The sequence below is a fragment of the Theropithecus gelada genome, chromosome 8, assembly GCF_003255815.1.
Source record: "Theropithecus gelada isolate Dixy chromosome 8, Tgel_1.0, whole genome shotgun sequence".
NCBI classification, from domain to species: Eukaryota; Metazoa; Chordata; class Mammalia; order Primates; family Cercopithecidae; genus Theropithecus; species Theropithecus gelada.
This window is the reverse complement of record NC_037676.1, coordinates 40,621,056-40,647,310: the sequence shown is the minus strand read 5'-3', so window position 1 is coordinate 40,647,310 and position 26,255 is coordinate 40,621,056. Positions and strand designations below refer to the sequence as shown.

Here is a 26,255-nt window from a genome sequence, read left to right as displayed (position 1 = left end):
TCAGAGGAGGCTGCAGGCTTTTGGTCCAGTGATCTGTGAAAAGAGTTGGCATTTGCAGAAGGTCTTGTGCACCAGGGACTATTAAAAGTGCTGGACAGGCCGGGCGCAGTGGCTCACGCCTATCATCTCAACACTCTGGGAGGCCAAGGTGGGCGGATCACCTGAGGTCAGGAGTTCGAGACCAGCCTGGCCAACATGGTGAAACCCTGTCTCTACTAAAAATACAAAAATTAGCCGGCGTGGTGGCACAGGCCTGTAATCCCAGCTACTCGGGTGGCTGAGACAGGAGAATCACTTGAACCCGGGAGGCAGAGGTTGCAATGAGCCGAGATCGCACCGCTGCTCTCCAGCCTGGGTGACAGAGCAAGACTCTGTCTTAAAAAACAAAAAACAAAAAACAGTACTAGCCAGCTGGGTATGGTGGTGGGGGCAAGAAACAAAACAAAAAACAAACAAACGAAAGTGCTGGCCAGGCTCAGTGGCTCATGCCTATAATCCCAACACTTTGGAAGGCTGAGGCAGGTGGATCGCTTTGAGCCCAGGAGTTTGAGACCAGCCTGGGCAACATAGTGAGATGCCATCTCTATTAAACAAATAACTAAAAATGTTTTTCTTGCATAATCTCATTTAATTCTCATGTTTGTGGGTACCTTTATTATTCCTTATTTAGGTATTAAGAAACTGAGGCTGAGAGGTTAAGTAATGTGCCCATGGTCACACAGCTAAGTGAGTGGTCGAGACAGGATTTATCTGGGTCATCTCTGGCCCGAGTCCACACTGTGACCTGCTGTGCTAGAGTTTCAGTAGCACCCAAGTGAGGAGGCAGAGGAAAGGGCTCAACAGATAATGCGCAGAGTGAAGGCATGGGGGCTAGGTCTGAACCGGTTCCCGATCCTAAGAGACCCACTTGGTTTAAGATGTGTAGTAAGCCAGCAGTGATCTAAGCCTCAGAATCTGTGCTGAGTTTTCCTGGGGAAGGCTGAGGGCCCCGTAGAACAAGCGCAGGACTGGAACCTTGGTTCTAATCCTGTCTTAGGCACTAACGAGGCAAACCGGTTTTTCTCTTTGGGCCTCAATTTTTTCAACTGTCAAATGGGTTAATGATAACTTCTCAGTTGAAGGCTTTATATATACACAGTAGGGACCATTATTATCGGTGAGATTAAAATAGAGCAAGTGCTTTCCAGCTCTTCTCATGAACAAAGCATCTTTGGACAGACGTAAAAACAGAATCTTGGTTTTATTTTTAGAAACAGGATCTCAGTCTGTTGCCCAGGCTGGAGTGCAGTGGTGCCATCATGCCCACTGCAGCCTCAAACTCCTGTCCTCCAGTGATCCTCCTGCCTCAGCATCCCACGTAGCTGGGACTACAGGCACTTGCCACCACACCTGGCTAATTTTTAACATTTTTTTTGTAAAGATGGGGATCTCCTTGTGTTGCCCAGGCTGGTCTCAAACTCCTGAACTCAAGCAATCTTCCCACTTTGGCCTTCTAAAATGGAGGGATTACAGGCATGAGCCGCAATGCCCAGCCCAGAACCAGGATTTTTTGTTGTTGGTGGTGGTGTTTTTGTTTGTTTGTTGGTTTGTTTGTTTTTCAGAAACTATGTTATTATGATATTCAAGTGACGTTTTGGAGTACTTGATAGCAATTCTCATCAACATCTCAGGGATATTAGAAGATCGCTACATATAACAAAATCCATTGAAGTCAGGAAGCATGCCTCATTGATCACAATTTTAGAAATAAAGCCTTTCCCAAAACAAATAGTGGATTTCTCAGCACACACCCCCATGCCTCTTGCTGTGGCAGGGTGTGTCTTGGAGAGGGAAGGACCGAAGGTTGAAGGTGGGACATCTGGGCCCTTCTCTCCCTGACAAGCTGTATCTGCTTTTCCTCTCCTGTAGGTGTTGGAAGGAATGTCCCTCTTTGCAGAACTCTCCGGCAACTTGGTGCCTGTGAAGAAAGCTGCCCAGCAGCGGAGCTTCCACTTCCAGTCATTTCGGGAGAACCGTCTGGCCATACCTGTAAAGGTGCCGGCACCCTCTGGCTGACCTCTCCTCTGGGTCTAGGAAGTTGGGGAGGCAGAATTCTCTAAACCAGACAGCCCAGTGGCCTAGGAAAGGGCCCCTGAATTCTCCTTTGTGTGATTGAGTTTAGGTGAGGGACAGCAGTCGAGAGCCGGGAGGGTCCCTGTCATTTCTGCGCAAGGCGATGAAGTACGAGGACACCCAGCACATACTCTGCCACCTGAACATCACCATGCCCCCCTGCAGCAAGGTGAGCTGGCACCTGCCGAGGAGCCTTGGCCAGAGAAGGCTTCCCCATAGGCGGTCCCCAAACAGACCCCAGGTCCAGCACTTCCAAGGGGCTTCTTTCTGGTGGAACCTTTGAGTCCCCCGAGGCACACAAAGGTGCTGAGCTCTCCTCCACATGCTCATGTTGTGGCCTGAGGGGAGACCGTGCCCTGGCCCTCTCTGCAATTCGCGTGCAGTGCTGGTTATGTGACAGGAGGAACAAATGTTGGTATCAAATGGTGATGGGCACATTCACGCTGTGGACCCTGGGCTCCCTAGGTGTGAAGGTGGCAAGGGGTCCTAAGAGCATCTGCCTCAGTATCCCTGGCCCGAGGCCTCCAAGGTTCGCACCAAGGAGAGCTGCTAAGGTCTCCCAGCCCCGGCATGGCTTCTCTCAGGCCGCTTTTTCATCTACCTGCTTATCTTCCCAGGGTGCTAGGCCCTCACAGAAGGGAAGCCTGGTGTCCTCAGCCACTGCAAACACCCAGGGTTTTGAGCTCAGCAAAGGAGTCTTGGCCACGTATGTTCATTTGTCAATACCTGTAAGAGTATCCCAGTCACCACCTCTGCTAGGGACTTTGGAGGGATCATACGTCTCCAGACCGTCTCCGTGGTTTTCGTTGGTGTTGTTTTGCTGTTGTTGTTGTTTTAATCATTAGCCTTCCATGCTAAACTAGGAAAGAAGCAAGGTTACATTCATAAGTCCATGGCTCAATCTCTTTTCTTTTTGGGGATGAGATGAGGGTGAACCAACTTATCTTTCAAAAGAGGATTTTCAGGCTGGGCACAGAGGCTTATGCCTGTAACCCCAGTGCTTTGGGAGGCTGGGACAAGAGGATTGCTTGAGCCCAGGAGTTCAAGACTAACCTGGGCAACATAGTGAGATCCTGTCTGTACAAAAAAATAAAAATGAAAAATTAGCTGGGCATGGTGGCATGCACCTGTAGTCCCCAGCACTCAGGAGGCTGAGGCAGAAGGATCACTTGAGACCAGGAGTTTGAGGCTGCAGTGAGCCATGATCGTGCCATTGCACTGCACTCTAGCTTCAGAGACAGAGTGAGACCCTGGCTCTTAAAAACAAAAGAGAGAGAATATTTTTCTGCAGCCTTGGGCAAGCATCTGGATGCTTTCCACAGGGCTGTGATGTTAAGGCCTTAGGGCAGTACAGAAACGGGTCTTTGAAGCAGAAAGAAATCCAAAAAGAAAAACAATTGTTTTAAGTTCAAACCCAGCTCCACCACCTATTAACTGGGTGATCTTGGGCAAGGAACTTAGTCTCTCTATGCTTCAGTTTCCTTATTGATGAAATGGGAGTAATACAGTACCCAGCTCCTGTGTTGCCATGAACATTAAATAGGGCCTCACAGGTGATGGGGTGACGTGAGCCTGCCGTTATTATGACTGTGATTAATAACGCATGTACACTTCGTCAGCTTCCCTTCACTCCCACTCTTCCCATGCGTTACTCTTTGTGCTAAGTCCCTGAAGAAACGGACTGTTTACCAGGACTGGGGTCAGCCTTCCCCACCCCTGCATCATAGGAGCTCAGATCACCTTCTCTAGGAAGGTGGGGAGAGTCCAAAACCCAAAGCACCCTTTCTTCTTCTGCAGGGAAGCGGAGCTGAAGATAGGAGAAGGACGCCGACACCCCTGGCCCTGCGATACAGCATTCTCAGTGAGTCCACACCAGGTACAGCCTCTGTGTGATAATGCATGCTTGCTCCCTTCCCAAGAAGGGTGGGTGTGAGCTTATCTCCCTGCAGCCCTGTGAGGGCTCTGCTGAGGTGCCGCTCGCTCAGCCAGTTCCAAAAGCAGCTGCAGAGCTGACTCGGGTCCTCCCCTGATCTTGCAGAGAGTCTAGACAATCACCCCAGTGCACACGGAAGCCACGTCCATCAAAGGCCGTATCCTCACGCCTGTCAACTGTGTCCTGCCCTGGCTACTAAATGAAATCTAATGCTTCTCCCCAGGTCTTCTCAGCGGGACAGACCAGGCAGAGAAGATGGCTGTTATCTCAGAGCACCTCGGTCTCAGCTGGGCAGGTGAGTGGGGAATTGGGGGCAGAAAAGCACTTTGTCCGTCTCACCTGCCCTCTTCCCCCGTAATGAGCAATGAATGAGGCATTTCTAACCCTCCTTTTATCACCCATGGGTTATCTGATTTGTGATTGTCTGAGCTGGGTCTGCTGTCCAAGCCACACCATTGAGTGCCCATGGAAGGGGGAGCCCCCTGCCTCCATCTCTGTCTGACTTTCCTTTCTAAGAAAGAATCAACTTTTGAGGTTACAGGCGACCTTGAAAAGGAGGGAAGAAGAGGACAAGTCTTGACATATTTCACTATGGTCCGTGGCTGTGCCTGGATCTCGCAGAAGTCCTGCCAGGCGTCGGGGTCGATCTTATTTAAGGGAGGCAGGTGGGCAAATAAAGTGAAGGGTCAGAATGTGCTGTGCCCAACCACAGACCCTAGAACTGGATTCTCCCTGTGTAACCGCAGCAGGTCCATTGCCCGATGTGAATGGCAAGTCAAGACACACGGAGACACAGGGTTGCAGCAGTGAAAGAGGCTTAATCACAGGGCCACCAAACAAGGAGGGAGGAGGAAACCTCAAATCCATCTCCCCAAGGAGGCATTCAGGGTTAGGGCTGTTAAAGGCTTTGGAGTGGCTGAAGTGTGGAGGTGGTTGATTGGTTGGAAAGTACAGGGTGAAGTCATGGACAGGGAGAGGAAGAAGCTACATTCTCGTGCTGATCCCTGCCTTCAAACTGGTTGCTGGAATTGGGACTCTGAAAACCATCTTAAGGGATCCTTAAACAGAAGCCTAATGTCAGAAACCCTGTCTTTAGGAACAATGGGGGTGCAAGTGGTCAGTATCCAGCACTGTGTGGCTTTGAGCAACAAAGAAGAGGACCCAAATGCAGCTTGGTGAATGCTTAATTATAACTGTATTTCTGTCCAGAGCCCAGCGCTCAATGCTTGTTGACGCTGAGAAGATGGCTTCCCCTCCCCCTCCTTATTTTTTGTTAGCCTTTATATGAGTAGACTCCCTTCATTCACTTCACTTCACTTCATTCACTAAAGAAGACTTTAGACATACTTAGAAACCTTTTGGCAATAACTTGTGGAAAGACAGAAGTCCAGACATGGCTCCTTCTTTAAACCATGACTGCTGGCTGCTCAGGGGGCGTGTATGTGCATGCGTGTGTGCGCGCATATGTGTTGTGAGTGTGTGCACGTTTGTGTTGTGTGTGCGTGTTCTGATTCTCACCATCACTTTCTCCCCAGTCTTCTTCATCCTTGAAATTAGACTCGAATGCTATTTTCCTTCTAAAGAAATAACAATAAAAATAATGGGGGATTTTGGCTAACAGTCTGCATTATTGCCTTGCATTTAGATGGGAACTTGTATTTTCATTTTAAATGTAAATAACACCTCTCCCTGAAGAAGCATAAGCTCAGGAGTCCATTTCTGTTCTCACTGGTTCTCGGCAGCAGGGCGTGGTGTCCTGGTGTGGCCAAGGCAGCGCTGGGGTGAGAATTGGCAGGTGCGGCTCCCTCCTGGCTCAGGGACTCACTGACTCTGTGACCTTGCAGAAGTTGCTGACCTTGCTGAAAGGTCATGTCATCTCATATTGGAAGTTATGAAAGGAAGAAAGGACATTTAATCATTCATTCATTCATTCATTCATTCAGGACCTATTTATCAAGCACCCCTCCCATTCTTCCATTTTCTGGAGATATAAAGGTATAGGTGCTGGCATTTCATAAGGAACTTCTTGATAAGAAGGAAGACCAAATCCTCAGGGAGGCTGCCTCAGAGCTCCCTGTGCTCCACACTGCGTGCCCTCACGCCCCAGTGCCCACCCAGCCTGTGTGCCGGAGGCCCCCTGCATGGCTCACATTTGCCGTTGTTTCTTTGCTTGCAGAGTTGGCCCGGGAGCTGCAGTTCAGTGTGGAAGACATCAACAGGATCCGAGTGGAAAATCCCAACTCCCTATTGGAGCAGAGCGTGGCCTTGCTGAACCTCTGGGTCATCCGTGAAGGCCAAAACACAGACAGTCAGTACCGTCCCGCTGAGGAAGCCTGTCCTAGGACCTCCTCCTCACCCAACTGTTCTTTCTTCAAATTCCATTCATGACACTGGCCTCTGGAGTCAGTCTGTCTGTCTCTCTCATACACACGCATGCGCCTCTCGCATCAGGAGGTCTCCAGGCAGTCCTGCCGGAAGGCATGATCAGAGAAGCTTGGCCTCAGCCTTTCTAATATCCTTGGAATAAGATAAAAATTGCAAAGCCTGGCACAGTGGCTCCCACCTGTAGTCCCCACACTTTGGGAGGCCAAGGTGGGAGGACTGCTTGAGCACAGGAGTTTGAGAGCAGACTATGTAACATAACCCTTTAAAAATTAGCTGGGTGTGGTGGCACACACCTGTAGTCCCAAATACTCTGGAGGCTGAGGCAGGAGGATCACTTGAGCCTGGGAGGTCAAGGCTTCAGTGAGCTACAGTTGCACTGCTGCACTCCAGCCTGGGCAACAAGCAAAACCCTGACTCTAAAAAACATAAAATAAAAATTGTATCAGGACTCCTAGATGACAATGTGTGTGCAGGGTGTATGACTCATCTTTGAGGTCTTCCTGTTGAATTTCCCAAGCAAATGAGTATTGTCCTCTCAGGACACAGTCTGGGTAAGCTGGACCCCAGTCTGAACCAGTTCTCATTCTCCCAGGAGCTTCCTCCAACCTGGAGGGAACTTTGCCTCGTTCTCTTTTCAGCTCCTCCTCAACCAGATTCCCAGACTCAAAACCACTAAGTAGAAATTGAGTGTTTACATTTGCATCTCAAATCATCTGGCAAGGACCAAGAATTTCAAAAGGACAGAATCTAATCATTCTAATCCTTATTTTCTTGTAGTACTCCTCTTAGATTACAAAAATAAAAATAAAAATAAAAAACAGTCTTTCTAGACTTTTAAATTGGCCACTGTGGTGGGCGCGGTGGCTCACGCCTATAATCCCAGCACTTTGGGAGGCCAAGACAGGCAGATCACTTGAAGTCAGGAGTTCGAGACCAGCCTGGCCAACACGGCAAAACCCTGTCTCTACTAAAAGTACAAAAATTAGCTGGGTGAGGTGGCATGCACCTGTAATCTGAGCTACTCAGGAGGCTGAGACACGAGAATTGCTTGAACCTGGGAGATGGACAGTGAACCAAGATTGCCCCACTGCACTCCCGCCTGGGTGACAGAGTGAGACCAATAAATAAAATAATTTACTGTTTTTTTGGTAACAGGCCAGTAAATAAAATAACTGCCCACTGTTAGCATTTGGAAAAGATCTGTTGAAGTATAAAAAGTATTCTCCCAAAAGGAAGTTTGTTTTGATTCTAAGAAAAGAGGGTACCTCCACCTTCTGAAAAAAATTATCTCCCTTCTCCATCTTCGTCCTGACCCCATTTTCTGAGCCCATGTGATCCTTGCTCGCTGGCCTGGAGTAACGCATATCTCTCTTCTGCGCCCACAGTGGAAAATCTGTGCACAGCCCTGCAGAGCATCGACCGTGGCGAGATCGTGAACATGCTGGAGGGTTCTGGCCGACAGAGCCGCAACTTGAAGCCAGACAGGCGGCACACGGACCGCGACTACTCGCTGTCACCCTCCCAGATGAATGGTGAGTGTCACCTGGACCAGGTGGGGGCTGAGCCGGGGCCCTGCCCTTCAGGCATCAGCACCAATAACCCCTTCTCATAATACTTCATCCCTCAAAGCCCGCTCTGCCTCCCACTGGTGGGAGGGCTGGTTTGTCAGCAATGAGTTCCTCCTTTCGGGGGGAAGCAGAGGTGAAGGAGAGAGAGATGGCTGCTCCTGTACAGGTGGGCATCGCCTGCCGATTGTGCCTCTGCAGCCCTGCAGAATGGCCTCCAGGCCCTTGCCATCAGCAACTGCATCCCCAGAGGGCCTGGTGTATGAGAAAAAGCTGAGTCAGAGGCAGCCAGCTAGACATTGCCCCTAAACAGCTGCATACTTTCCAGTAGCTCTTTGCAAGGCGTGGGCCCTCTTTGGGGTGTCAGTGTCCCCGTCTGTAAAACAGTCAGTGGTTGGGAAGCAGAGGGCCATTCCTGGCCCAAGGTCTAGCACAGTTTAACTGGACGATGTTTTACAAATCCTGCTGCAGCCACTTCTAGGGACTGAGCAGTTTGCTCTTCCTGGAGCTGGGTCTCTCTGCTTTTTCCTCTCTCCCTTTTCTATCATCTCATCTCCTTCCCCTCATTCTTTGTTGATGTGACTCAGCATGGCAGGGGTACCCCATGAGATCCAGCCCAAGGAGAGGATGTACAGGAGTCTGTGACCTCTGCCCCCAAGCTCCTGTCACTCCTGGGCCAGGGCCCCTCACAACCCCTTCCTCGCCCACCCCCTCTCTGGCCAGCGGGCACATAAACGGCGAGGCCCCACTCTCCGGCCAGGAGGTCTGGGTTCTAGGCCCTTCCTTCCTGCCAGCTCCCTGCATGACTGAGCCCTCTCCCCTTCTGTAAAATCAGCAAGTTGGATTGGATCCCTAAAATTCCTTACAGACCTTGAAACAAAATTTCCATGTCTGTGACATGGCATCCTTAGGTGGCTGACCCGTCACCCCGGATGCCTGCATGGTGATGTGTATGCTCCTCAAGCTCTTCGTCTTAAGGGCCATCCCCGCCACGCCCAGACTGAGGGTGGGCACCTGTGACTGGGTACACAGTTGGGGGACGCGGCCGAGGGCAAGTCCCAGGTGGGCCTGGGTATGGAGCCCCTGCCAGGGGACCCTGTGCTCCCTGAGCCCTCCCTGTTCCCTACCCCACATCCTGTGACTCCTGAAGTGTGCCATTTCGCACCCTGGAAGCAGGGCCCGTCTGCTGATCACGTCCCAACCCCTCTCTTCTGCCTCTAACCTCATGTTGACCTCTGTGCACCCCCGCTATCGTGCTGCCTGTCTCCACTGTCTCCACTGTCCCCATTTCGGCAGGCACAGAGCCGGCCATGTCCACATGCATGTCATGGCCCCCAGCCCTGTCTCCCCACGCATCTCATGGCTGTGTCCTAGGCGTACATGTGTGTGCGCCTGTGTGTGTGTGCATATGTGTGTGCGCGTGTGTGCATGCATGTGCGTGTGTGTGCGTGTGTGTGTTCTCATGTGTGCATGTGTGTGCACGGGTGTTGCTGTGTGGTGCTGCCTGCTGCGTGTGCCCAGCCCTCTCCCTGGGTCCACCCCCTTGGGGATTCCAGCCTCCCCTCAGGGGACCTGGCTGGAGCTTTACAGGAGCTCAGTGGGCCAAGGGCAGTTGAGGGAGGTCACAAACCTGGGGAAATTCTGGTGACAAAGCTCCTCTGCCTTCCCGTGTGTGGAGGCTTCTTTAACATCCAGTGCATACTTTCGGTCAAGTCAGAGGGGCACGCTTTTGATTTCCTGTGCCCTGATTAAGCACCTACAGGACTATGGGCCACCAGAACCGCTTGAGTGTGAATATTCAGTTACAGACCTGGGCATCTGTGAGCATCTCCCCGGGCCACAGACCCCTGGCCTCTGCCAGGCTTTGAGGCATTCTTGCCCGAGTGGTTCTCAGTCCCTGTGTGGGACTGGGCCTGTGTACTCCATGTCTGCTGAAAGCGCTCTGCTTCAGGGGGTCAGCCCATTTGGCAAATATTTTTCAAGCATCAACCGCACGCCAGGCACTGTGCTAGGCAGGAGAGAGATACCTGTTCTCAACCAGACAAAACAAAACAAAACAAAACAAAAATCTGCCTTCGTGGAACTTTTCCCTCCTATGAGGAGAACCACGCGGGGGACTGTATCACGCACCAGCAGTTACCGCACATGGTGCAGGAGAAACAGACCAGAGTCGGGGCTTGGGGAACTCATGGTGAAAGGGAAGTGGGTGGCGTTGGAGCACTTGCCGGAGATGAGGTGGGAGCCATGCGTTGGCGCTGAGGAGGAAGATTTCAGGGCAGGGAGTGTGAAGAGGGCTTTCCTGATGTGTTCACAGGATGGGGCTGGAGGCGGAGGCAAAGGGACAGCGGGAGAGAGGGCAGGCGTGGGGGCTGAAGGGGTGGCACGGAGCCCACCCATAGACTGTCATGAGGACATTGGGTTTGATGTGGAGTGAGCTGGAAAGCCACCAGAGGGTTCTGGCCAAAGAGTGGCATGACTGCACTTCAGTCTTTGAGGGAGCCCTCTCCCGAGTAGTTGATTTCAAATGGTCACAGTCGAATGCTCTGTGCTTCCTGGCTACTCTGTGCAGCCTCAGCAGCCCCCGATGGCCTCTTTGGCGAGTCCCCGTTAGACCCAGCTCTGTGCCCCATGTACCCTCCCCCGGCCCCAGCAGACTGATGCACCGATGCCCTGCTTGGTCTAGAATTGGCGTCTTTATATTTTTCCTGCCTTCCTCCCTGCCCCAGAAAGTCTGGCCCTCATCTGGATGCCCTTGTGGTCTGGAGAGAAGATGGCAGGACAGTCAGAGGTCTGAGGGGTTGGGGGGGCACTACAGGCTCTGCAGCTTCTCTGCTCTCCCCTGGGCAGGGCTCGTGATGGCCTAACCTGGTGCCCACCCAGCCCACTGCACCGATGCCCACAGTCGGACCTCGGCTCCTTTGTGCTTTTCCTGGTCCCTCTGCGTGTCTGAGCCTCCTTCTGAGGCCCTGGGACTCTGGGCAGTGATAGGCAGCTCTGTGAGAGCGACATAAGTGGGTGGTGTCCGGGAATTAGAAGCCTGAGGCTGTCTCTCCCTCCATAGCTCTGCTCGCCACCAGTGCCTGAATTGGCCAGAGCAGAGGCACTCAGGCCAAAAGGCCAGTGTGCTTCTCCCACACAGGACAAAACTGCCCAGGCCCTGGGAATAAACATGAAAAAAGCATGGCCTATAGAGCCAAAATAAAATAGCATGTTTCTGAAAATAAAACAGACTTCCCTTGTGAGAGGAGAAATGGTCATCTCACACCCATGTGAGCTCCATTTGGCCTGATAAATCAGACACAAACTAATGTCTACTTGGGAATAAAACATGTTTTATTTCCCTCAATTCTTCACAACTGTGGCTAGTGAAGTGTGGCCTTGTCTGGGGCGAGGCTGTCTGATGACCCCTGTTGCCTTGCCCCATTTGCTGCTGACATTATGCTAGCAGGACGATTATTACCTCTGGGTCAGCACAGAACCAGGGCAGTGACCTGAATGAGGAGGGACCACCTGACCGTATGCGGCCCCAAACTGATATGTGTGGCTGGCTGCCTTTTACCTGACTTCTCCAACATGTAGCCCCAAGAGGAGGTCTCTAGACTGAGGGAGGGGCTGGTGACCCAGGTGTGGTGGGGCTGCGTGAGACTACCAGAGAGACAGACATTCTGGAACTCACCCTGGGGGATCCAGTGGATCTGCCTATGGTCTGGTCCACCCCAGACCTGTGAGATGTTCCTCATAAGGATGCACTTGTGCTTCTGCGAATATTGCTCCAGCTTCGTAGTGATCCCCACCAGCACCAGGAGTACAGCTAGCTACCTGCGGCGTTGGATCTCAGCCTGCATGGCTGGGAGAGGGAGCAGCTGGGCATGCACCCTAAATACTGCTACCAGGGAAGGAGTCCCAGAGTGAAGACAAGCAGGGACTTCCTGCAGAGGTGGTACATGTGCTCTCTGTATCCATACTTTTTTTTTTTTTTTTTTTTTTGAGATGGAGTTTCACTCTTGTTGCCCAGGCTGGAGTGCAATGGTGCGATCTCGGCTCACTACAACCTCTGCCTCCGGGGTTCAAGCGATTCTCCTGCCTCAGCCTCTCGAGTAGCTGAGACTACAGGTGCCCGCCACCATAGCCAGATAATTTTTATATTTTTAGTAGAGACACGGGGCCAACCATGTTGGCCAGGCTGGCGTCGAACTCCTGACCTCAGGTGATCCACCCACCTCAGCCTCCCAAAGTGCTGGGATTACAGGCATGAGCTGCCGCACCCGGCCCCTTACATCTTTATTTGGGTGAAGTTCCATTAAAGTGAATACCGTGGAAGTCTCAAGGTGGGAAAGTCACAAAAGGAACCCAAGAATGAGCCTCAAGTGTTCTGTGGCTACAAAACTGCCCTCTCCCAGTTCTCAAGTCTCATCCCAATTTCAAGGTGTGATGGAATGTTCATCCAGCCAAATCCAAGGAGCCATGTCAGATGCAATGTGTGCCACTTCTGGCCAAGACAGGGTAACAGGGACTGGATATACCCTCCTGCTTGAAACTACTGCAGACCAAAAAAAATGGACATAATATATGAAACAACAGTTTTTAAGACATTGAATATCAAATAACAAAGGACATTGATCCACAAAGCATGGGAAATAAATGAAGTGAGTCCTACAGCTGTCTAGTTTACTGTTTTGAAAGTCCAAGGAGACCAAGACAGCTGGAGTTCTCAAGACAGAGCACCAGAGAGGAGACAGTTGCACAGATAGAACACTCTGGAGACCTGTAGAGGGTCCCCCACAAATTTCAGATGAGTATTAGCCAGCTATTCCCAATTAATCTCTCACAGCCTTTGTTCAGGAGACAAAGAAGGATCTCATCTGAGAAATAGGGAAAAATTAACCCCCAAAGCTCCAGTCCTTCCTAATAAAATTTGAAAGCAAAATGCAAAAGGATCAAACTGCTTCCAAGTAACTTAGCTGCATAACAGAACAAAGCTCAAGCATACAGGGATACAAAAACATCCAGCACTCCACAAGGTAAAATTCGCAATGTCCAGCATTCAATTAGGAGTAACCAGACACACAAAAAGGCAGGAAAACAGGATCCATAATGCGGAGAAAAATCAACCCATTGAAACTGACCCAGAGTTGACAAATATGTTAGAATTAGCAGACAAAGGGCTGGGCGTGGTGGCTCAGCACTTTGGGAGGCCGAGGTGGGCGGATCACCTGAGGTCAAGAGTTTAAGACCAGCCTGGCCATCACGGTGAAACCCTGTCTCTACTAAAAATACAAAAAAATTAGCTGGGTGAGGTGACGGGCACCTGTAATCCCAGCTACTCAGGAGGCTGAGGCAGGAGAATCGCTTGAACTCAGGAGGCAGAGGTTGCAGTGAGCCGAGATAGTGCCATTGCATTCCAGCCTGGGCAACAAAAGCGAGATTCTGTCTCAAAAAAAAAAAAAAGAATTAGCAAAGATAGTAAACCAGTGATTGTAACCATATTTCAGATATTTTTTTTAAAAAAAGTTAAGTAGAGACATGGAAGATATTTTTTAAAGGCCCAAGCCAATCTTCTAGAGATGAAACTATAATGTGTAGGATGAATACACTGGATAGGATTAGACATTAGACACTGCAGAAGAAAATATTAGTGAACTTGACAATATAGCAAGAGAAATTCTAAATATTTTTCTTTTCTTTCTGTTTTGGAGAAACAGAAAGTGAGCTATGGGGAAATTTCAAGTGACCTAATATGTGAAATTACAATTCCCAACAGAAAAGAAGGAAGAAAAAGTATTGTAAGAAATTCGAAGCTGGGCACAGTGGCTTATGCCTGTAATCCCAGCACTTTGGGAGGCCGAGGTGGGTGGATCACTTGTGGTCAGAAGTTCGAGACCAGCCTGGCCAACATAGTGAAACCTTGTCTCCACTAAAAAAAAATACAAAAGTTAGCTGGGCATGGTGGTGCACGACTGTAGTCCCAGCGACTTGAGAGGCCAAGGCAGGAGAATTGCTTGAACCCAAGAGGTGGAGGTTGCAGTGAACTGAGATTACATTACTGCACTCCAGCCTGGGCAACAGAGTTCTCAACCATCCCCCCACAAAAAAAAGAAAAAGAAAAAAAAAGAAATATAGACAAAAATTTGCCAAATTTGATAAAAATCATAAAGACATAGATCCAACAAGTTTGATGAACCCCATGCACAGGAAACATGTGAGCAACTCTATCAGGGCACATTATTAGCAAACTGGTCAAAACCAGTGGTAAAGAGAAAAATCTTAAAAGCAATCAGAGGGGGAAAAAATGTGTTATGTACAAGGGAACCAAAATAAGACTGACATCAGATTTCTTATTAGAAACAGCACAAGCCAAGGACGGGCATGGTGGCTCATGCTTGTAATCCTGGCACTTTGGGAGGTCAAGGTGGGTGGACCACTTGAGCTCAGGAGTTCGAGACCAGCCTGGGCAACGTGGTGAAACCCCATTTCTACAAAAAATACAAACATTAGCCATGCATGGTGGTGCATGCCTGTACTTCTAGCTACTCAGGAGGCTGAGGCAGGAGAATCGCTTGAGCCCAGGAGGCAGAGGTTGCAGTGAACCAAGATTGCACCATTGCACTACAGCTTGGATAACAGGAGTGAAACCTGTCTCAAAAAAAAAAAAAAAAAAAGAAAGAAAGAAAAGAAAAGAAAAAAGGAAAAAGAAAGAAAAAAAGGAACAACACAAGCCAGAACATGGTATGGCATCTTTAAAGTATGCCACATCTTTAAAGAGGAAAGAAACAATATCTCCAAAGTAACCTAGACTTCTATACCTAGCACACGTAACTTCAAAAATGAAAGCAAAGTAAAGAGTTTTCTACCTTAAGAAATTAGAAAAAGAAGAGCAAATTAAACCTAAAATCATAGAATAAGGAAATAATAAAGATTAGAGTGGAAATCAGAAAAAGCAGAAAAACTTGGAGAAACTTAATGAAACCAAAAGCTAGTGATTTGAAAAGATCAATAACATTGATGAACCTCTAGCCAAACTGATTATGAAAAAAGAGAAGACCTGCAGATTACCAATATCAGGAATAAGGAATATATACTACCTATAGAATATCTACAGGTAGTAAAAGGACAATAAAGGGATACTGTGACAATTTTATGTCAGTAAATTGGAAAACAGGTAAAATCAACAAATTCCTTGAAAGACACAAACTCTCAAAGCTCACTTAGGAAGAAATAGATATAGCCCCATATAAATGGAAGACATTAAATGTATGGTTTGGAACATTCCTACAAAGAAAAGTCCATGCCCAGATGGCTTCACTGGTGAATTCTACCAAACATTTAAGGAAGAAACAACTTGTTTAGAAAATTGAAAATGAGAAAATACTTCTCAGCTAAGTTTATGAGGCCAGCATTACCCTGATATTGGGAAGAAAGACAATTAACAAGAAAACTGCAGACCAATATCATTTATGAATATTTATGCAAAAAATATAAACTAACATGAACTTGGATTATTACCTTGTATACAAAAATCAACTCTAAATGGGTCATAGATTAAATGTAATGTCTAAAACTCAAAACTTCTAGAAGAAAACGTAAGAAAAAAACCTTAAAGATCTTGGTTAAGACAAAGATTTCTCAGATACAACACCAAAAGCACAATCCATAAAAGAACAAATTGACAAATTGGTCTTCATCAAAATCAAAACTTCTGCTCTTCAAAATACACTGTTAAGAAAATGAAAAGACGAGATACAGACTGGGAGAAAATATTGGCAAATAACCATCTGCTATAGTATTGGAATATATAAAGAACTCTCAAAACTTAATAATAAGAAAACAACTCAGTTTTTAGATTGAACAAAAGATTCGAACAGACTTTTCACCCAGAATATATACACAAGGCAAATAAGCATATGAAAATATGCTCAACATCATTACTCATTAGGGAAATACAAATCAAAACTATAAGGAGGTACCACCACACACCAAAAAGAATGGTTAAAATTAAAAAGGCTGGCCATATAAAGTGTTGGTGAGGATATGGGAGAATTGGAACTCTCATACACCACTGGTGGGACTGCAAAATGGTACAACCACTTGATCATTTCTTATAAAGTTAAACATATACCTACTGTACGGTCAAGTCATTCCTTTCCTAGTTATTTACCCAAGAGAAAGAAAGCATTATGTTCATACAGACTAGCAACTTTATTTGTAATAGCCACAAACTGGAAGCAACCCAAATGTCCATTGGCAGGTAAATAGATTTGCAAACTGTGATATATCCATCCAATGGACTATGGCTTAACAACAGAAATAAATTATTGATACATGCGTCAGCATGGATGAAACACAAATGACTGTGTTGAGTGAAAGAAGCCAGGCTTAAAAAAAAGAGAGAGTGCATACTGTATGAATCCATTTATGTAAAATCCTGGGGAATGCAAAGTGATGTATAGTGACGAAAAGAAGATCAGGGTCACCTGGGAATGGTTTGGGGGTTGGTGGAGGGGGAAAGGGGAGGGAGAGATTACAAAGAAGCTTGAGAAGACCTCTCTGGGGTGACAAATGTCCATTTTCTTATTTGAGGTGATGGCTTCATGGGGGTACACATGTTCACAATGCATCAATTTACCCCCTTTTAAAGATACACATTTATTGAATGTCAAACATACCTCAACAAAGCTATTTTTAAAAGAGATTAATGGCAAAGTCTATGGAAAAGACCAAACTTACTAGCTATGTGACCTTCCCCAAGTTGCTAAACCTCTAGTTTCCTAATGTATAAAGTCGGAATCACATTATTTTCCTTGTAGGGTTGTTGTGGCAATTAAAAATAACACGTAAGATATGTTTTGCACTAAAAATATGCTCAATGGCCGGGTGCAGTGGCTGAACCCTGTAATCCCAGCACTTTGAGAGGCTGAGGCAGGCAGATCACTTGAGGTCAGCAGTTTGAGACCAGCCTGGCTAACAGGGTGAAACCCTGTTTCTACTAAAAATACAAAAATTGGCCAGGTGTCATGGTGCATACCTGTAATCCGAGCTACTCCCAGTGGAGAGGCTGAGGCAGGAGAATCACTTGAACCCGAAGGCAGAGGTTACAGTGAGCTGAGACTGCATTACTGCGCTCCAGCCTGGGCAACAGAGCAAGACTCTGCTTCAAAAAACAACAACAACAAAAATGCTCAGTATGTGATGTAAATTAAAAAATGCTCGCAAGAGTAATAAGAAAAATAATCATCACTTGACCCCAAAATGTCCTGCTTTTGTATATCTGGAGGGCTTTCTATGAAGGGTTTGAAGGCCAGAGCCCTGGTCAGCTATATAATTCCTCAAGTCACAGTTTCATGTACAGTGACTTGGAGTTCATTTCATGGTAAGATGTGACCCATTTCATCTTTTTTCCCACTCCCTCCTCCTTGTTCTTGCTAGTTTGGCCAGAGGTAAAAGGGGTTTCCCTCAGTCTCTGCCATTGTGCAGCCCTGCTCCCAGCCACCCCACCTTCACAGGCTCCTCCTCCCCGCTCATTTGGGACCTGGAACCAAGTAGACTTGTAGGGAAGAAAACTTTCCTGGGGGGATTAAGAGAATGCATGCCGAGTACACAGCCCGGCTCCGGGCACGTTGAACACACAGGTACATGTTAGCAATTGCAGTTTCACTAAATGTGCCTGAGGTCTTTCTGTTCCAGCTGCTGGGTCCTCACACACCTGGAGAGCTCTGCAGTGGTCATGGGGCTAGTGGAGGCCCAATCCTGTTGTAGAAAAGGGTGGGGACAGGAAAGCAGACATCAGCCCTGTCCTCATGGGTTTGCATTTCTGAGAACAGCCTTAGCAAGGGCCCTAGGACAGCCTCAGAGATGGGAGGGATCAACAGGAGCGGAAGCTGTGAAAATGCCATGAAACAAGCTGTCCCATCTGTGAGTGTGTGGGTGAGAGTGTGTGTGAGTGTGTGTATGTGTGTGAGTGTGTGTGTGTGTTCGTGTTCATGTGTGTTTGGGATTTGTCATCCCCTAGCACAGTGCCTGGCATGTAATGGGACCTCTCTTGTTTTGGTTGAACAGTGAGTGGATGAGAATAAATGGAGCTAGTGATGTAAAAGCAGGGGAGCAGGTGATCAGGAGCTGAGGCCCTTAACGGAGGGTTAAGAGGGCAAGAAAGGAGCCCGCCTGGCTTGAATCAAAGCACAGCCTGGGGGCAGTTGGATGTGAGTAGAGGTGGGGGTAGGGACTGAATGGCAGAATGGAGCATTTGAACTAGGTTTGAACTCTAGGCTGGGGGTTGTCTGGACATCTCTGGATGGCAGGAAGGTCCCTAGAGAGATGCAAGGGGCAGCCCTGCCCATTCACAGGGTTCACTTTCAGCTCCGTGGGCTTTCCAGCTGCTGTAAGCACGTACTTGTTTCCTGGTTTCCTAGACAGGCCAAGCCCATTGGAGAATCTTGTCTTCTATTCCCTTCTCCCACCCACAGAGGCACCTGCTCTGAAGGGACATCAGAGACCTCTTTCTCCTGTAGCAGAGGTCCTTGCTCCCAGCCAGAGGAGGGCTGAGAAGCCCCGGATGGAACGCCGATGCCCCCACAAATGCACATGTGCGTGCATGCCACTCACTCAGTGTCACGGTCACTTTTGAACATCAGGGAGCCAGTGCCAAAGCCAACCAGAACATCAGCAGGGACTCCCATCCCAGCCAGGGAGCAGGGAACGGCAGATGGGCAGGCCATGGTGACTACGGGTCATGCGCTCAGGGCATGAGCGAGCTGGCTCCCATCCCACCAGGTCAGTGCTGACCTGCAGCTGGGACAAACAGCTCAGGGCTCTTGGACACAGGGCTTTGGGGCGGGCAGAGCTGGTGCCTCTTGGTGCCTTCTGACCTTGCCCCTTTTGAGCCCTAAGAGCCCTCCCCTCTGGCACTTTAGATCATTCAGAGTTTCTAGAACCAATAAGCAACTTGAGGAAGGTGACACCTGGCCACACCAGAAGGTTGTTTCCTATGTGACCACCACATTGAGGTCTGTGGGTGTTTGGTATACCCTGGTAGGCCCCTCAAGGGCAGCCTGGTTACTACCCCTGGTTCTGGTGGCTTTTCCTTCCCTTTAAGGTACATCCCTGAGAACCTAAGAACTGAGCTAAAGTGAAGTTTTGAGTAGAGGAGCTATATCTATTTCTGCCCAGCCATGGAGAAGTGGAGCTCTCATGGGATCAGAGACAGATTGGAGCACAAGTCCTTTGGATAAAGGCTTCTTTATCTAGTGCTCTGAACTGGATAAGAAAGAGTCCAATCTCCTCTTCACCATCCAGCAGGGAGCTCCCCCATCTCTGCCTCACACCCTGGCTGCCCCCACCCAATTCAGAGCCTTGCTTCTCTTGCCTGGATGCCCAGGCAGTAGCCAGAAGGCCTGAGCATTGGACCTGGAGCTTGGAAAGCCCCCAACCCACCCTGAATGTGCATGCACCTCTCTGGCCGTGCCTGCATGTGTGCGTGTGTGCGCGTGTGCGTTGACCTGCATGTGAATGCGTGGGACAGGAATCGCTGCTGGAGCATGTTGCCCTCTGTCTGCCCATCCAGGTTACTCCTCGCTGCAGGACGAGCTGCTGTCCCCTGCCTCCCTGGGCTGTGCGCTTTCCTCTCCGCTACGTGCAGACCAGTACTGGAACGAGGTGGCCGTCCTAGACGCCATCCCCTTGGCGGCCACGGAGCATGACACCATGCTGGAGATGTCTGACATGCAGGTGTGGTCCGCGGGCCTCACACCTTCCCTGGTCACTGCTGAGGACTCCTCTCTGGAGTGCAGCAAGGCCGAGGACTCTGACGCCACAGGTCACGAGTGGAAGTTGGAGGGGGCACTCTCAGAGGAACCGCGGGGCCCCGAGTTGGGCTCTCTGGAACTTGTGGAGGACGACACAGTGGATTCAGATGCCACAAATGGCCTTATCGATTTGCTTGAACAGGAGGAAGGTCAGAGGTCAGAAGAGAAGCTGCCAGGTTCTAAGAGGCAGGATGACGCGACAGGTGCAGGGCAGGACTCAGAGAATGAAGTGTCTCTTGTTTCAGGCCATCAGAGGGGGCAAGCCCGAGTCACATACTCCCCCACCGTGAGTCAGGTGACGGAGAGGAGTCAGGACAGGTAAGAGCTTGACTGCGGGAGCAGGGTCCCTTTTTGTCTTCTGGGCTCCTGGGTAAGATTGTGCCTGGCAGTGAGGACAGAGGTGTTGATGCCAACCCTGACCCTGGGTTCTAATTGCACAGGAGCAAATACATTCAGTCTGGCAGACGCCATATATAGGAGTGTAGGTGCCATCTGCAAAAGCCAGTGCCTCCCCAAGACCCCACCAGGTATGCCCAGCAGGAGAGACCCCGAGGAGCACTGAGAGAGCACACGTTGGGACATTAGGGTGACGGGAGAGCTCACTTACATACATTAGGGCACTTGGAGGTCTCACTTAGGGACATTAGCCTGCTGGGAGGGCTCACTTAAGGACATTAGGCTGCTGGGAGGGCTCACTTAGGGACATTAGGCTGCTGAGAGGGCTAACTTAGGGACATTAGGGCACCCGGAAGGCTCACTTACGGACCTTAGGGTGCCAGGAGGGCTCACTTAGGAACATTAGGGCGCTGGGAGGGCTCACTTACGGAACATTAGGCTGCTGAGAGGGCTCACTTGGGGACAGTAGGGCTCGGAAAGAGCTCACTTAGGGATATTAGGGGCACCGAGAGGGCTCACTTGGGGACATTAGGGCACGGGGAGAGCTCACTTAGGGACATTAGGGTGCTGGGAGAGCTCACGTAGAGACATTAGGGGGCTGGGAGTGCTCACTTAGGGACATGAGAGCACTGGGAGAACACACATAAGGACATTATGGCGTGGGGAGGGCTCACTTAGGGACATTAGCGTGCCAGGAGGGCTCATTTTGGTACATTAGGGCACTGGGAGGGTTCACTTAGGGATATTAGGGTGACAGGAGGTCTCACTTAGGGACATTGGGGCACTGGGGGGCTCATTTCTGGACATTAGGGCACCAGGAGGGCTCACTCAGGGACATTAGGGTGCCAGGAGGGCTCACTCAGGGACATTAGGGCACCGGGAGGGCTCACTTAGGACATCGGGGCACTGGGAGAGCTCACTTGGGGACATTAGGATGCTGGGAGAGCTCACATAGAGACATTAGGGGGCTGGGAGCACTCAGGGACATGAGGGCACTGGGAGAACTCACTTAGGGACATTAGAGGGTGGGGAGGGCTCATTCAGGGACATTAGGGCATGGGGAGGGCTCACTCAGGAATATTAGGGTGCCAGGAGGGCTCATTTAGGGACATTAGGGCACTGGGAGGGCTCACTCAGGGACATAAGGGTGCCGAGAGGGCTCACTTAGGGACATAGGGCATGGGGATAACTCACTTAGGGACATTAGGGCACCAGGAGGGCTCATTTAGGGACATTAGGGCACGGGGAGGGCTCACTTAGGGACATTAGGGTGCTGGGAGGGCTCACTTAGGGACATAGGGCATGGGGATAACTCACTTAGGGACATTAGGGCACTGGGAGGGCTCATTTAGGGGCATTAGGGCGTGGGGAGGGCTCACTTAGGGACATTAGGGCACCGGGAGGACTCACTTAGGGACATTAGAGCATGGGGAGGACTCACTTAGGGACATTAGGGCACCGGGAGGACTCACTTAGGATCATTAGGGTGTCGGGAGGGCTCACTTAGGGATGTTAGGGCATGGGGAGGGCTCACTTAGGGACATTAGAGTGTGGGGAGAGCTCACTTAGGGTCATTAGGGAGCCGGGAGGGCTCACTTAGGGACAGTAGGGTGCCAGGAGGGCTCACTTAGGACATCAAGGCACTGGGAGGGCTCGCTTAGGACATTGGGATACTGGGAGAGCTCACTTACGGACATTAGGGTGCCTGGATTGCTCACTTAGGGATATTAGTGTGCCAGGAAGGCTCACTTAGGAACATTAGGGCACCAGGATGGCTCACTTGGGAACATTAGGGTGCCAGGACGGCTCATTCAGGGACATTAGGGCACTGGGAGGGCTCACTCAGGGACATAAGGGTGCGCTTAGGTCCACTTAGGGACATAGGGCATGGGGATAACTCACTTAGGGACATTAGGACACTGGGAGGGCTCATTTAGGGGCATTAGGGCATGGGGAGGGCTCACTTAGGGACATTAAAGCATGGGGAGGGCTCACTTAGGGACATTAGGGTGCCAGGAGGGCTCACTTAGGGACATTAGAGCATGAGGAGGGCTCACTTAGGGACATTAGAGCATGGGGAGGGCTCACTTAGGGACATTAGGGCACTGGGATGACTCACTTAGGGACATAGGGTGTGGGGAGAACTCACTTAGGGACATTAGGGCACCAAGAGGACTCACTTAGGGACATTAGGGCACCGAGAGGACTCACTTAGGATCATTAGGGTGTCGGGAGGGCTCACTTAGGGACATAGGGTGTGGGGAGGACTCACTTAGGGACATTAGGGCACCAGGAGGACTCAGGATCATTAGGGTGTCGGGAGGACTCACTTAGGATCATTAGGGTGTCGGGAGGGCTCACTTAGGGATGTTAGGGCACCGGGAGGACTCACTTACGGACATTAGAGTGTGGGGAGAGCTCACTTAGGGTCATTAGGGAGCTAGGAGGACTCACTTAGGGACAGTAGGGTGCCAGGAGGGCTCACTTAGGACATTGAGGCACCGGGAGGACTCACTTAGGGACATTAGAGCATGGGGAGGACTCACTTAGGAACATTAGGGCACCAGGAGGACTCACTTAGGATCATTAGGGTGTTGGGAGGGCTCACTTAGGGATGTTAGGGCACCGGGAGGACTCACTTATGGACATTAGAGCGTGGGGAGAGCTCACTTAGGGTCATTAGGGAGCTGGGAGGGCTCACCTAGGGACAGTAGGGTGCCAGGAGGGCTCACTTAGGGCATTGAGGCACTGGAAGGGCTCACTTAGGACATTGAGGTACTGGGAGAGCTCACTTACGGACATTAGGGTGCCTGGATTGCTCACTTAGAGCCATTAGTGCATGGAAAGGGCTCACTTAGGGACATTAGGGCACCAGGACGGCTCACTTGGGGACATTAGGGGGCCGGGAGGGCCCACTTCGGGACATTAGGGCGATGGGAGGGCTCATTTAGGAACATTAGGGCACCCAGAGGGCTCACTTAGGGACATTAGGCTGCTGGGAGGGCTCACTTAGGGACATTAGGGCACTGGAAGTGCTCACTTAGGGACATTAGGGAGCTGGGAGGGCTCACTTAGGGACATCAGGGCACCAGAAGAGCTCACTTAGGGACATAACAGTACTAGGAGGGCTCACTTAGGGACATCAGGGGCTTGGAGGGCCCACTTAGGGACATCAGGGCGCCGGGAGGGCTCACTTAGGGATATTAGGACACGGAGAGGGCTCTTTGAGGAACACTGGGGCATGGGGAGGGCTTGCTTAGGGACGTGAGGGCACACAGAGGGCTCATACAGGAGAGCAATGATGAGGCTGGGAGACTATGGGTCAGTGCGCTGCTGGAGCTGGTGTTCTGAGCTCCTCTCCCTCTGCGTGCTTCCGGTTGAAGGCCATATTTAGTTGAAGACCATATTTAGAAGCACCAGTACCCAGGGAAGTTATTTGTGTGCAGTCACACAGCCTGCATGTGATGGAGCTGAGAATGGCGCCCTCCCCACTTATCCCCTTTGAAGGAGGAGCTGGTGGGCTTATCTGGGGCAGGACAGAGCTTTCAGCTGTAGAGCAGTGGGTCTCTCCTCCCCAAGCTTCCTGGGCTGAGAAGACCCCCCACCCCCCGTGCTGCAGCAGAAAAGCAGCGTCGGCAGGTCAGGAGAAGGAGGTGCATTTCCCAGACACTGCGAGTCTGCAGCCGAGGGCAGGCTCACCTTGGAGCTCTCATCATCCCATCTGGGCCAGGGCCTACACTACGCCCCTCTGCTGAGTGCAGGGAAGGATGCCAAGGCAAGCCAGGCCCTTGCGGTTACAGAAAGAGATGAGACAGACATGAGGTGGGGCTCACGTTGTCCTCCTGGGCTAGCACAGGAAGCAGATGACAGAGGAATCCCCTTTCCTTCAGGTCACCTGGCTTGCTAAGTTTTCCCTAAAGAAAGGACACGGTTCTTGTGCCCCCAGGCAGCTGTTCCAGGCCCCCACCCCAAGGAGCTCAGGACTGGCCAGGTAAAGGAAAGCTATTATTGTGTCCTTTCCCCACCTGTGTGACCCTTCAGTCCCACCCTGAGGCCCAGGCTGGTAGGGTCATTCCACAGGATCCGTTCAGCGTAGCCCCAATGCCCTAACAGGAAGGGAAAGGAAGTAGTTTGGAAGTTGAGACAGCAAAGATTCAATTTTTTTCCCTACACAAATCCTTGGATTCATGGGGAGGATTGAACAGATGGAGCTTAAGCCGGTGTGAAGTGAAATAGTGGCCTTCCCGGGAGAGAGGCACCTTCCTGGGACGGCCGTTCCTTCAACAAGCATTTATTGAGCACCTGCAGGGGCTGAATGCTGGCCCCTGTATTACCCAGCATTGCTAACTGGGGACATGAACGCCTGGGCTCTAGGCCTATTGTGTCACTTCCTGGCGCTGTGACCTTGGTCAGCCTTCTAATGGGGACAGATGAATTTCATCCACTCACTCAACAATATTTATTGAGTCCCTACTGTGTGCCAGGCACCTATAAAGAGTGCCTGGGTGCCGGCATCAAATGGAACAGAAAAAAGTCTCTACCTACAAGAAGCGTGGTTCTAGCAGGGAAACTAATAAGAAACAAGATAAAGTAAATAAAATTAGAAGTCATTAAAACAGAAATTCTAGATAATATGTGCTAAAAAGAAAAATCAAGCAGAGAAGGAGAACAGGAGGTAGGAGTGTGTGTGGAAAGGCGGCCGGCTGGAATTACAGATGGGCGGCCAGGGGAGGCCTGCATGAGTGCCAGCTGAGAGACTTCAAGGAATTGAGGGTGAGCGTGAGGACATCTCAGGGAGGATGCCCCATAGAAGGCCTAGCCCTGTGAAGGAGACCGTGCCTGGCACGTGCCCTAACAGAGTAACCAAGCCCATGAAGCTAGGGAGGGGAGGGTGAGCAGGGTAAGCTGCACCTGCCTTGAGAGGAGGCTGGCGCAACCTGGCAGAGAAGCAGGAGGTGCGTCGGGAGGAAAGGGCCGTGGGCTTATGGGCTGGAACGGCAGCGGTGGCCGTGCTGAGAGGTGGGTGGGTGCAGGACATATTTCCGAAGTATCTGCTGGCAAATACAATGTGGGGTAAGAGAGGAAGAGGGGGGTCAAGGAGGGCAGTGATGTCCTCGACCTGCCCGCTGCAAGGATGAAGATACCTGGGATGGCAGCAGGGATGGGGTGGGACACGCTAGGGGAGAAGATTCTGAGTGTGGATTGGATCTCACTGTCCTGGAGATGCTGAGTAGAGATCCAAAGTAGACCTGTGAGCCAGACCCATCTCTACAAAATTTTTTAAATAGCTGGACGTGGTGGCATGTGCCTGCAGCCCCAGCTGCTCAAGTGGCTGAGGCGGGAGGATGGCTTGAGCCCAGGAGTGCAGAGCTGCAGTGAGCTGTGATTGTACCACTGCACTCCAGCCTGGGAGACAGAGTGAAGCACTGTCTCAGAAAACAACAAAGTAGAGATGTGGAGGAGGCAGCGGGATGCACACAGCTGTAGTTCGAGGAGGAGAGCTGAGCTGGAGACACACATCCAGGCACGCTGAGTGTAGAGATGGGCTTTGGAACCATGGGATGAACAAGCTTGCTTAGGAAGCGGATGTGGACAATGGTGAGGTCTGAGAACTGAATCCTAGGGCGCTCCAATGTTCAGAAGTCAGAAAGTTATGAGGAATCAGCAGAGGACACGGAGCAACAGTGGCCAGAGAGGAAGGGGGGACACCAGGCCAGCACCTTCCAGGAGCCATAGGAGAATGTGTCTCGAGGGGGAGAGAATGACCACCTTGTCAGATGAGGACTGCTGAATGGGAAGGGCCCAGAGAGCAGAAGGAGGTGGTGGCAGAGTTTGAGGATGTGGGATGAGAGTGGAGGCCCCAGTGTTTGGACCATTAGGGTGAGCCAAGTGCCCTGGGAGCCCCAAGGGCGAGCCGTTCACCCACAGCGAGGGACCAGTGGCCTTTCCACCTGGATAGCATTAGATGAGCCACGTGTACCCCTCTGAACCACAGCAGTGAGGTGGGCAGTGTGCTCACGTGCTCCTGACCTTTGGGGGGGATGAGAGGACAGTCCGTGTCCTTGA

The 26,255-nt window shown here is 50.5% G+C and overlaps 1 protein-coding gene across 6 annotated transcripts in view; it reads left to right on the top strand.

Moving 5' to 3' along the window:
- Positions 1 to 26,255, top strand: part of ANK1 (ankyrin 1) — a 251,009-nt gene that overhangs the window by 209,269 nt on the left and 15,485 nt on the right. For 5 of the 6 annotated variants that reach the window (XM_025394450.1, XM_025394453.1, XM_025394452.1 and 2 more), the window contains 7 exons: positions 1,909 to 2,034; positions 2,162 to 2,281; positions 3,910 to 3,988; positions 4,269 to 4,340; positions 6,222 to 6,353; positions 7,816 to 7,962; positions 19,553 to 20,111. In XM_025394450.1, coding sequence (XP_025250235.1) covers positions 1,909 to 2,034; positions 2,162 to 2,281; positions 3,910 to 3,988; positions 4,269 to 4,340; positions 6,222 to 6,353; positions 7,816 to 7,962; positions 19,553 to 20,111 — 1,235 coding nt within the window. The remainder of the gene's footprint in view (positions 1 to 1,908; positions 2,035 to 2,161; positions 2,282 to 3,909; positions 3,989 to 4,268; positions 4,341 to 6,221; positions 6,354 to 7,815; positions 7,963 to 19,552; positions 20,112 to 26,255) is intronic. The other variant, XM_025394454.1, reaches the window with a different exon arrangement.